Here is a 12981-nt window from a genome sequence, read left to right on the forward strand (position 1 = left end):
ACCTGGCAAAGGTGTCTGAGGGAAGGGGGGATCCTTACCTGGGCAAAGGTGTCTGAGGGAAGGTGGGAAATCCTTGTCTGGGAAAGGTGTCTGAGGGAAGGGGGAATCTTTACCTGGGCAAAGGTGTCTGAGGGAAGGGGGGATCCTTACCTGGCAAAGGTGTCTGAGGGCAGAAGGGAATCTTTACCTGGAAAAAGTGTCTGAGGGCAGAAGGGAATCTTTACCTGGGCAAAGGTGTCTGAGGTAAGGGGGAATCTTTACCTGGGCAAAGGTGTCTGAGGGAAGGTGGGAATCTTTACCTGGCCAAAGGTGTCTCAGTGCAGGTGAACATCTTTACCTGGTAAAGGTGTCTGATGGAAGGGGGGATCCTTACCTGGGCAACAGTATCTGAGGAAAGGTGGGGAATCCTTACCTGGGCAAAGGTGTCTGAGGGCAGGTGGGGGATCCTTACCTGGCAAAGGTGTCTGAGGGAAGGTGGGACCCTCACCTGAGCAAACGTGTCTGCTGCCTCTTCCTGATGGATGGGTTGGACTCAAAGACGTGTGGTCGCTTCCGTTTCTTCCCCGTTGCCACGGCAGCGGCTGCTGCCATCCCGACAGGGCCTGCAAATCCAACCACAACGGGGGAATCAGCTCAGGAACTGGCCAGAAAGGATGTTGCCCTTGTGTGGATGTGTCCCAAGGCTGTCCATGTGACACAAATCCCTTCCCGAGCTCTCCTCTCTGGCATCCCGGAGGTTCCATCAAAAGGCTCCGTTCCCCAAATCCCAGCTCAGTCCCAGGGAAAGTCACGTGTTTCAGTCTAAAGTTTTCCTCACAAACACGTAATTCTGTATTTTATCTTCCAGGCACACTGAAAAAACGCCCCAAGACTTTAAATAAGTGGCTGGACTGAGGAGATCCCGGTGGCCTGGGAGAAGAGAGCTGGGTAAAATGCCAGGAATTCTGCTTGGACACCTCGACAGGAGCCTGAGGCTTCTCCCCAGGGATTAAGGACCGGTTCTAATGGGAAAGAAACTGAAAATCCCGAGTTATATAATATATAATAAATATTATTATAAAATATATATTATGTAATATATGATAAATATATAAATTATAAAATAAAATATATATTTATTATCTATAGATATATATTTATTATATACAAATATATATTTGTATATATTTATTATATATTCTATAATATATATTTATATATTATATTTATTATATATTTATATATATTTATTTATATTCTATATTTATATATTCTATAATATATATTTTATAATATATATTATAATTTTATAAATTATATATTATAATTTTATAATATATATTTTATAATAATATAATGCTATTATAATATTATGTTATATATTACATAATTATATTGAGATATTATTTCTATATATTATTTCTACATATTAATTTAATTACATATTATCTACCAGCCTTAATGCTGCAGGACAAAGCTGTGCAAAGGCTCAGCCGCACCTCTGCGATTCCCTAGACTTAAACACCGACCAAATCTGGGGCTGGGATTGGATCCAGGCTCCTCTGGGAGAAGGAGTTCAGAAACCAAGGAGGTCCTTTCTGCCCCCCTCCACCCATTCCCGTGCCCGTGGCTCACCCGCGGCCGCCAGGTGAGCCGTGACCTCATCGGCGGCCGTGGAGTTGAGGATGTCGGAGTCGTCGTAGGACGTGTCCTCGGGGGACGAGGGCGAGTCCTCGTCGGCGCTCAGCATGCCGTGCTCCGTGTAGGTGGCCACATGCACCTGCTGCACCTGCTGGGCCACGGCGTGCGCCTCGATGGTGGCCATGTGCTCCGCCTGCGCCACGCCGTGCTCTTCCATCCAGAGGCACTGCGGAGGGGCGAGAGACACGGCGGGGGTTAAGGACCCTGCCACAGGCAAGAGGGACAGGAATCACCCCCCCCATGGTGTCCAAATAACGACCGCACCAGGAACTTAAAGAGCTTGGGAAAATCCGCGCTTCCAAAGGACACGGCCCGGCCCCCACAGGCCGCCATCTTTGCCGGAGGAAAGGTCGTCAGGGATCTCGGAGCTCCTCATGTGTGACATTGAAGGGTCTGGTCAAAGCTGGGACTTGGTTTTGCCACTTTGAGTTACAGCTTTCGGGGAAGATGCTCAAGGGGGGCACACAATTGCCTCTGACCTCAACAGCTCAGGGGCACAAACGAGGATGGCAGGATGGAATCCCAAAATGATTGAGGATGGAAAAGATCTCTGAGATCATCGAGTCCACCCTGTGCCCCATCCCCACCTTGTCCCCCAGCCCAGAGCACTGAGTGCCACGGCCAGGCCTTCCTGGGACACCTCCAGGGATGGGCACTCCAATCCTCCCTGGGCAGCCCCTGCCAAGGCCTCACCACCCTTTCCAGCAACAAATTCCTCCTCAGCCCCAACCTGACCCTCCCCTGGCCCAGCTTGAGGCCGTTTCCCCTTGGCCTGTCCCTTGTTCCCTGGGAGCAGAGCCCGACCCCCCCCGGCTCCCCCCTCCTGTCAGGGACTTGCAGAGCCACAAGGTCCCCCCTGAGCCTCCTTTGCTCCAGGATGAGCCCCCCCAGCTCCCTCAGCCCCTCCTGCTGCTCCACACCCTTCCCCAGGAGCTCGGGAGGCCACTTTTGTTGCGTTATTTGTTTCGAGTCCAGAAACAGGCAAAATCATTCCAACCCAAGCCCAAACATGACGTAAATCTTATTTATTTAACGCATCCGGTGGCAAAGGAGCAGCTTAAACACTCGGCAGGGCCCTGGACCACACGCCGTGAACACAAACCTGGGCAGAAGGAACAGGAGGCACACGGATATTTTCAGTCCCTGTCTCCCACACGTTTGTGGGAAAGGAACAGTACAGCCCAAAGATATTTTCAAATACAAGAATTAGGAATGTGAACCTTCAGAAACAGACTCCCCAAAAGCCTCAGGGCAAAGAGGAGAAAGAAAGAGATGACCAGTTGCAGGGAATGATAAAATATCCCCCCCAAATAATGTGACCTTCTAAGTACAGTCAGTGAATTAAAGCTCTGGATTGACTGACACCAGATCATGGAATGCCATGGAGGGGTCGATGAGATAGCGGGATACAGACCAGGAAAAAGCACTTTGTCAAGGGGGTTATTTTGACCAAACTAAAAGAAGGTTGGACCCAGTTTGGGGTTGGTCCCTTCTCCCAAGAAACAAGTCACAGAACAAGAGGAAACGGCCTCAAGCTGTGCCAGGGGAGGGTCAGGTTGGATATTGAGGAAAATTCCTTCCTGGAACGCGCTGTCCAGCCCTGGCACAGCTGCCCAGGGCAGGGGTGGAGTCCCCATCCCTGGAGGGATTTCCAAGCCCTGTGGATGTGGCACCTGGGGACAGGGGTCAGAGGTGGCCTTGGCAGTGCTGGGGGATGGTTGGAATCTTCTCTCCAGGCACACACTGGAGGAACTCAATCCTGAGGGACAGCAGAAGTGCTGCTGGGAGAGTGTTCCAAACATACCGAGGTTATGGCTCGAGCCAAACCCTCTTCACAAACTCCCAACCCTCCCTAAAAGGCTGCTGGAGCTCCGTGGGGTGTTGTCAGACCCTGTTTACAGCTTGGATTGTAACACTAGAACCACCCAAAAATAGCAGGAATCCAAACAGCCCCCGAGAGGAAGGGACCGAGGCACTGAGGTGCTTGGGAGCAGGTTGAAAAACAATCAGCCCCATTCTCCTCCCAAGGAACTTATTTTGCCGTCACCACAGAAAAAAATGGGGGAAAATATTCCAAGCAAACCCTTTGCCCAGCACCAGGATTTCCCCAAGCCACTGTGCTTCTCCTGACAGGGTTTATTGCTGCTTTTCTCACTTAAATTAAATAAACTTTAATTATTTATTAATTAAAATAAGTAATTTTATTTTAAATTGAATAGCAATAATTAGAGTTGTAATTATTCCTATTAAAATTAAAATAAAATTACTTATCCAAGGAAAAACACGCTCAGAATATAACTGACAAACTTTCAGCTCATCAGGAGACAAAGCTGTGAGACAACGGATGCTTCCATGAGAAGGAAACCTCCCAGTCAAGAGTCAACACCACTGAAACCTTGGCTAGTCGTTCCTATATTCGAATTATTCCCAAAAGATTCCCGATTCAAGCCAGGCTTTGTGGGCAGACACCCTGACTGGCAGCTCCTGCAGGTGACCACCCACCCATGGATGCTGCTGTTGCCCCAGCAGAGCATCCCAAGGGGTCTGCACGTGGATCTGAACAGGGATCTGGGCACGGGGAATGAAAGGAAAGTTGCTCCTGACTGATTTTAGAGAGGAGCATTCATCCTTCCAGAAAAGGAACGTTTGCTCCTGGTTCTCTCCAGAAACAGTTTGGGGCATAAGGAAACCCTGGTGATAGGATGGGGCCTGCAAAGACATCTCCTGGTAGTCAGAGCTCAGTCCAGCAGCCTTGGATCACAGCCAGAAGTATTTTTAAAGACAAAGTGCTTTTAAAATAAAGCACTTTAATAAATGCCCTGTCAGCCACCGTCGCTGGAGCAGCTCTGGATGCAGGAGGAGCTGGAAGAGCTGAGCTGCACCACCCCAAACCAGCAGCAAACGACACAAACTGAACATAAACCCCACAAACTCAACACTAAAACAACGGGGACCACAATTTGAAGGTAACAATTCATAACTTGAGCCATAAACCCCACGTGGGTCATCCCAGCACAGACACCGTCCTCTGCCACCACCATCAGCTTTAAACTTAGCCCAAAATAAAAAGTCCACGCTTAAAATGATGAGGAACAGCAGCATAAGAGGAGAACCTCCCTTACACAGGGATTATTTGTGACCTTTATCCCTCTGCAGTGGGTTTAGTTCAGGGGCTGCAGAAGACACAGACTGAACGTGGGGATGAGTATTTACCCACTGGAATGTTAAATTAGGATAATAAATCACAATAAACCATTTTTACTAACTCATCCAACACCTCATTCACCTGAAACCCTGTTCAGATTGGCAATAAATATAAGAAAAACCACCAAAGAAGCCGTTCCAATTAAAGCCATCTTAAAAGGAGGCAGGGGCATGGGTTTTAGAGGAGAAAGGGTAGATTCCCTAGAGGGAATTCCCACTGCAGGTTTGATAAGCAAACACCTTGATTGATTAATATCTCAGTCGCTACCACAACTCATTTAAAACGCGCATTAAACCCCCCGAAAATCTTATTTTTCCATATTTGTGAATAAAGCCTTCCCTTGCTCACGGAGAGGATTTTGAGGCCTGCACCTCAGCCTGATAAAAAACAGGTTTGTTTTTTTTTCTAGTGAAACATCTGCCCCTCTGGAAACTGCACGAGGTTTTGGACAGGATGGGGAAAAAAATAACCCCCTGTGCCCCCAGTCTCAGCGCAGAAAGACCTCAAATCAAATGGACTGTGGAAAGCAATCCCAAAATTCCTTCTGTTTATCAGGATCTCGCAGCAAGGAGCAAACACATCCCATCCTTCATGGAAAAGGAACAAATGGGGTTTCACAGATATTTGTCAGGCAGAAAACCTCCTGTTTGCTGCCAAAAGCCACCATTTGGTGGTGTGTGAAAGGACCCCATTTCCTGACATAGGATGACATTTGAAACGGGTCCTTTGGGCAGCTTAATTTCCCCATATTTAGCACCAAATATGGAAAATATTTTTCATCAGGGTGAACACAAGGATGAGGTGGGTTCTGAGTCTCCTTGAAGGCTCCTCCCAAGCTTTGGCTCCAACAAACAACACCACAGTGGAACCAACCCTATCCATGGAGACACCAAGGAAAAAGGACACATTAACCACGGGAAGAGCACCCACCACATCCCAGCCTATTCCAGTCGAGTGTAACCCAAAACTGGAGGTCAAACTACACCGTAAAATCACAAAGCCCGGGCTGGAATTCCCATTTAACATTCCTGTGCTTCCCCCTGGGCTCTGCAGGGCTCACATGAGGCAGAGGTGGCTCTCCCAGGATCCACCAGTAACACCTGGGCCAGAACCTTCCTCCCTACAATTTTTTTTGCAGGATGTACGGCTGGACACGAATTTAGGAAACACAACACATGACAAGGTAATACTTTGTCACCTTAAAGAACCACCCAGAAACCCCGATTCCAACCCCTTTTCCTTCCACCTGCACAGCCCAGGAGCCGTTTTAACGTCACTTTAATTAAGCGAGTTACTCATCTTTAGTCGATTGAGCTTTTTTAATTAACAGGCAAAGTGGTCTTTTAAGAATTCCTAACCCAATAAGCACAAGTGCTGCTGGCTCACAGCATTCCTGGCGTGGCAGGAAGGCACAGCCCTGGCTCCCCACACGGCGGGATTACCACGGGAAGGACGAGGTGCAAATGTTCCCTCTCTTAATCCTCTTTTATTGAGAGAGAGGATTAGAGGTTATGCTGGACTACCACAGGAAAACAGGGTGTGGAGGTGTGTTGTGTGGAGGGGCTGGAGCAGGAGGGAGGGGGTGGGACACTGTGCTCTCAGCCCAACAAGACTCAAAGGTGTGAAGTGTCACGACAACCCTGGTGTCCGGCATGGGTGAGATCACAGAATTAGAGGATATCATGAGCTGGAAGGGACCCACAGGGATCATTGATCCAACCCCTGGCCCTGCACAGACACCCCAACAATCCCCCCCTGTCCCTCAGAGTGTTGTCCAAACCCTCCTGGAGCTCTGGCAGCCTTGGGGCTGTGCCCATTCCCTGGGAGTTTGATCAGTGCCCAACCACCCTCTGGGGGAAGAACCTTTCCCTGAGATCCAACCTGACCCTGCCCTGGCACAGCTCCAGCCCTTCCCTGGGTCCTGTCCCTGTCATAGGGAGCAGAGGTGGGAGCTGCCCCTCCTGAGGAAGCTGCAGACCACCATGAGTCTCCCCTCAGTCTCCTCCTCTCCAGCTGAACAAACCAAGTCCCCTCAGCTGCTCCTTGCTCGGCCCTTCCAGACCCTTCCCCATCCCTGTGTCCCCTCTCTAACAGCTTTAGATCTTTTTTTTTTTAATACTGAGGTGCCCAAAATCCCCACTAAGATGCATCACCTCCAGGACTTGCTCCTCACGTGGCATTAACTCAACAGGGTCAGCACAGGATAAAAACCCACAACACAGTCCCAACCACGTTTAATCATCAACCTCCCACCCAAAGAGCAGCCTGGCCAGCCCTTCCCGGTGTTCTGTCCCCGGGGCAACCTTCAGGGAGATCATGAATCCCACAGGGATGATCCTAAAGCCACAATGAACCACACCAATATGACTGGAGCTGGTTTTGGTGGGCTGGTGCCACCTCAGCAGGGTCCAACCCGAATGTGCAGAAGGTCCCAGGTCACCAACCCGGCGCTGATGAGCTGCCCCAGAGCCCAAAAATGAGATAAAACCCCCCTGTCCTGCTGCAGTTTTGTCCTTGCACCCTTCCAATTCGTTGTCCCTGTGGCACCTCCACTCCCCAGCCACCAGCTCAGGCAACACCCTCCTCCTGCCCCCATTTACCACTCCCAGTCAGACCAGTTCCCTCAGCCTCGGGATTCCACTCTGCAGCCACAGCAGGGAGGGAAAAGACCACTTGGGAGGTGTTTCAGTGCCTCCCTGGGCCTGTGAGGAACCTCAGCACACCCCAACAGCTGCTTCCAGACCCTTCCCAACCCTCCCCTGGGAAAACAGGACCCAGCAGAGGTGAGCCATGTCCTGGGACATGACCCCTTGGGGCACCATCAGCAACCCAGGGCCTCAGAAACCACATATTTGTTGGGAAAAAAAAGCCAAAACACCTCGACAGCTCCTAAATCCTCAAAGCAACAATTGCTCCCATCATCTAATATATCATATATATATATAGTGTGTATATATATATATATATATATAGTGTGTATATATATATATACACTATATATGTCAAGCATATATATATCAACTCTATATACTAGATACATATATATACTAGATATATAACCTAGAATATATCTATATGCAGATATATAGAGATATATATGTAGCATATAAAGGATGCTGAAGCCTCTATGCGGTGGCCAAACAAAATTATTAAAAACTCAGGTCATTGTGCCTTCAAAAAGAATTATAAAAGTTAAATCATCTGAACATAATACACTCTGATAACGTTTGTTTTCAAGGTATTATTCTACCTAAGTTTGTAGGGGTTTTTTTCCCCTACAGCTGTTTCAGGGGGATTGGGCATTCCCAGAATTCCAGCACAACACCCCTGGCATGAACTAATCCATCTGTGGGAAGAATTTGGGGATTCTCCTTCCCTGCAAGGCCCTTGGGGGTACCCGAGGTGACAGAGCACAGGGAGGCTTGTTCAGTGCCAGAAAAATGGGATATTTCCTCCCCTTAGCACCTGGAATTGGGAAAAAGGGAAAGGACAGGCGGCCTCCAACAGCTTCCAGTGGTTCAGGAACACCTTGTCTGCTTGTCCTGCACGAGGTGGCAACTGAGGAGGAAAAACTCCCCAGAAAATCCACTGGGAGCTAAAGAGCAGGAGGACGTGGAGCTGCTGGAGTGAATCCAGAGGAGGCCCTGGAGCTGCTCCCAGGGCTGGATCCCTCTGCTCTGGAGCCAGGCTGGGAGAGCTGGGAATGTTCACCTGGAGAAGGGAAGGCTCCAGGGAGAGCTGAGAGCCCCTTGCAGGGCCTAAAGGGGCTCCAGGAGAGCTGGAGAGGGACTGGGGACAAGGGATGGGGGGACAGGACACAGGGAATGGCTTCCCACTGCCAGAGGGCAGGGAGAGATGGGATATTGGGAAGGCATTCCTGGCTGTGAGGGTGGGGAGGGGCTGGAATGGGTTTCCCAGAGAAGCTGTGGCTGCCCCTGGATCCCTGGAAGTGTCCAAGGCCAGGCTGGAGCAACCTGGGCTAGTGGAAGGTGTCCCTGCCCAGGGCAGGGGGTGGCACTGGATGGGCCCTTCCCACCCAAACCATTCCATGACCCCATGGTCGTTCTGTGACCCTAAAAAGGGAAGGTGTCACTCTGCAAACCCAGCCCTGGGGCAGGGAGAAGATCCCACACCTCCAAAATTGGTGTTTTCTGAGGGAAAAAAAAGGTCCATGTCCAGCCCCAGCAGAGCAGAGAGCTGTGCCTGTGGGACACCCACATCCTGCAGCACTGGGGGAAATGCTGGTTGGAAAACTCTCCTCTCCAGGACTCACAGATCCCGCCCAACAGACCCCAGTTTTCTCCGTGTCCTGCCCCGTTCACCCAAACCCAGGGGGAACATCCCAGACTGAGCCAGGCTGGAATTCCAGCCCCATTCATGGACCCAAACCCAGGGGGAACATCCCAGACTCAGCCAGGCTGGAATTCCAGCCCCATTCACAGCCCCAAACCCAGGGGGAACATCCCAGACTGAGCCAGGCTGGAATTCCAGTCCTGACCCACCTCAACTCCACGCTCAAGAGGGGCTTTTCCAGCTCTGAACACCCGGCACGTTACGCAAATCCCGTGGGAAATTCCAGGTTCTCAGAGCTCCCGGAGACACAGCCGAGCGTTTGATCCGCTGAAAACGGGGCCGGGAATTTTTTACTTCATCTCTCCTCCACCTCCATCCACATCCCCTCCTGATTATCAGGACTGAAGTACCCCAACCATCCCAGGGAATTCCAACCATCCCAGAGACACAATTGACTGATTCACCTGCAAGTCTCATGGTGCAGAAATAATAAATAAGCCTGAAAATCACCCAACTTCCAACTCAAAGCAACTCCAAGGAGAGCTTTGAATCCACCAGATCCTTTCAGGGAGGAGAGGGAGCAGCACTCCTTGAAGTCCCTTTGAAAATCGGGAGTTAAAGGATTTTCTCTGTGCCCAGAAGCAGCGGCTGACACCAAAAACACACTTATTTCTGTTTAAATACACCTTATTAATTCCCACAGCACATCTCCACGTGAATAAAACCCTTGGAGACCCTGGTCTTCCAAGTATTTTTGACCCAGGCTGTGGGGAAGTTTTCCAAGGCTCCAGTCCTCCCTGTTTGATTACTTTAATTAGATGGTTATGTAATAAACAGTGGGAGGGACTGGGTTCCTTCTGGACTGGATTCCTTGGTCACACTGGTTACCAGCAAACAGGGGCTGTGGCTGAAAATATACTTTCATGTGGCTTTGTCTTCATGTGCTTGCAGGGAATTTCCAGGTGAATTTTCAGTGTATTCCAGGTGGATTTGGTAAGAGGACTGAGGAAGTTCTGAGTTGCTTCTCAGTCCGCAGGATCTGAGCAATTTATTATTTGTAGGCAACGCCAGCAGGTAAAATAATTCCCACATCTGCCTTATATCCAACCAAAACAGGCCGAGGAAATCCCTGTTTTCATCCCTGTTATCCACCAAAAGCTCTCGGAGAAAGGATGGAAAACAGGGAGAAAAGGGGACACTGGAGTCCTCCATGCTACGAATCCACCTTCCATCCTAAGGGTTGTACAGCTCCATCCTCCTTCCAGGAGGGAAAACCCCAGGAATCTGGCATTTTATTGGCATTCCAATGCCAGTGTCCCTTGGGATGTCCATCCCTGTCCTCAGAGCCACCAAGTTCAGCTTCCACCTCCCCGTTTTCCATCTGGCAATGGAAGCAATTCCTTCCTGGAGTCTGGCAGGAGACCCCGAGCAGCCTCAGAGTCCTTCCCACAAACCTTTGGAGCACAGGGATCTCCAGAACAAAACCTGGATTACCCAGCCACCCTCTCCCAGCCCTTCCTCACACTCCTGTTGAGGACACAGGGTCTGCTCCCAGTTGTAGGCTGAGCTATTCCCAGAAGGATAACGGGCTTGGAGCCTCTTCCCAACAACTGCTTGGGAACAACGGGGACAAACGACTCCGGCCGACGCTCCCACCGGGATTGTCCAACTGGCAACTGGAGCAGCCCCACCAGTTGTTTTTGGGAAAAAGCAAAAGCAACAGGACTAGAAATGGGCAGGACACAAATATGGAAGAGAACAGAATCCACCTGGATTCTCCCCAGAGCTGGAAGGGCCTGGAAAAGTGATTCCTCCACTCCCAGGACAAATCCTGCACCACTCTGGACCTTAAATCCTTTCCCCACTCCAGCCTTTGGGGTTGGAAAATGCTTAGGAATTTCTGGTGGAAGCTCAAGTTTCAGGTGGGAAAAACAACCCCAAAAGGCAGATGTGCAAGTGATGTTTGGGGTTTTAAGGTTTCAATCCTTGAAAACCAGAGGGGGTTTTGCCAGGATTCGTTTGCCTGGTTGGGATTCCCAGGGAAAAACGAGCTGATGAGGAAAACTGGAACAGAAATTCACTCACTGAATTAAGGGATAAAAAGATCTTCCTACTACAGTAGGAATAGAAATAATATATTTATATTGTGTTATTATATTACATGATTGGTTTATATTATTACATTTATAATACAATATAAATAAAATCCCCAATGTGCAGCATAAGTTGTTTTAGCAGACACAAAAAAAAGGTGGTTTTAAAATGATTTTCCTCTTTAACTCAAGCACTGGGCCACCAGGAACACAAAATATCTTCCCTGGATATTTATTTTTTTCCCCATGGAGCCACTTCAGGAGCAGCCCAAGAAAGATAAAAGTCCAAGGCTGAATTTCACTCCCTGCACTGAAAATCATCAACAACAACCGATCCCTACAGACAGCACGAAACGTTCTTCCCTGGAAAAGTCTGGATTCCATTTTCCTGGTGAAAAGGGATCCAGGGGCACGGCAGAGTCACTGTGCTCTGCTGCCTTCCCACAGGGTCATTTTCCAGCTCAGGAGGAGGGGAATGGAAAACAAAACCCAAATTCCCAAAGCCTTCAAGAGACAGGAGGTGCCTGGAAAATCTCCCTCCACTGGAAAAGGAGGAGCAGGAATGGAAATATTCCCAGAGTTTGTATGTGCACGTGGGAAAATTTGGACGTGATGCAGCCTGGAAGCACTAAGGGTGGTCCAACTTCTCCTGCAGCCACCTGGGATTCCTCAGTTCCCTTCCCAGGCTGGAATCTTCCAGGCCTGAGCTTGCCAGGAGTGGAACTCCCTGAGGAAAAACTGTTCAGGCTCAGGGAAGTTCTGAAATCCCAACATGAGGAATTCCTCCCACTGGAACACCTCCGGGGGCAGGGGGACATCGGGGCAGCCCACCAGGAATGGGGCTCCTCTCCAGGGAAATCCAGACCATCCACTGGCAGGAAAAACCCCGGCATGGCCAACGTGGCCTTTGCTCATGGAATTAAAGCTGGAAAAGCCCTCCAAGGTCATCAACCATCGACTCAGCCACCACCAAACCCTGTCCTCCAGTGCCACATCCACGTGGTTTTTGGACACTTCCAGGGAGGATTCCAACACTTCCCTCTCCACACATTAATCCTCCAGGAATTAATTTTAATGGGAATTTTTTCCCACACGTTTTCCTGACGGAGGTACAGAGAGGCACAAACTGTCTGACACAACCCACACCAAAACCTCTCCCTTTTAGAGCTGGTTTTTTTTTTTCCAGGATGGCTCTAAAGAGGAATTTCCATCTGGGATTGGGATATTTGTTGTTCTGGCTCACGGGGCAGCCCGGCTGGGATGGCACATCCACAGCCACAACTAAACCTGGCTCAGGATAACTCCATGTTCCACCTCTGTAACATGAATGTCCACCAGGCCACACGCTTCCTAAATCCCAAAAAACTCTGGGAACCGCACAAAACCTGCCCTGGATGAGGAAAAGGGCTCCCAGAAATGATGTGAGGCCGCTGAAAACCAACTGGGATATGATAAAATGCCACAAAACCCAACTGAGACACTGTAAAACAGCAAACACAGGCAGGAGGAAACAAGAGGATTGAACTAAACACTGCACCTGGAAGAGAATCATGGAATGGTTTGGGTGGGAAGGGACCTTGAGGATCATCCAGTTCCACCCCCTGCCATGGGCAGGGACACCTTCCACTATCCCAGGTTCCAACCTGGCCTTGGACACTTCCAGGGATGGATGTGCAAGGTGAAAACCCTGGAAAAACACTGACATGACCC

The 12981-nt window shown here is 49.6% G+C and overlaps 1 protein-coding gene across 1 annotated transcript in view; it reads right to left on the reverse strand.

The window, feature by feature from the left end:
* Nucleotides 1-9421, reverse strand: part of LOC113978685 (nuclear respiratory factor 1-like) — a 15806-nt gene extending 6385 nt beyond the window's left edge. The window contains exons 1-3 of the mRNA XM_027705815.1: nt 9388-9421; nt 1615-1846; nt 488-602 (exon numbers count right to left, since the gene is read on the reverse strand). Of these exons, the coding sequence (XP_027561616.1) occupies nt 488-602; nt 1615-1837 (338 nt within the window). The 5' untranslated portion in view covers nt 1838-1846; nt 9388-9421. The remainder of the gene's footprint in view (nt 1-487; nt 603-1614; nt 1847-9387) is intronic.
* Between the last annotated feature and the right edge of the window lie 3560 nt (nt 9422-12981).

This window comes from Neopelma chrysocephalum, unplaced genomic scaffold (assembly GCF_003984885.1).
Source record: "Neopelma chrysocephalum unplaced genomic scaffold, ASM398488v2 Primary Assembly neopelma1_353, whole genome shotgun sequence".
Taxonomy (NCBI): domain Eukaryota; kingdom Metazoa; phylum Chordata; class Aves; order Passeriformes; family Pipridae; genus Neopelma; species Neopelma chrysocephalum.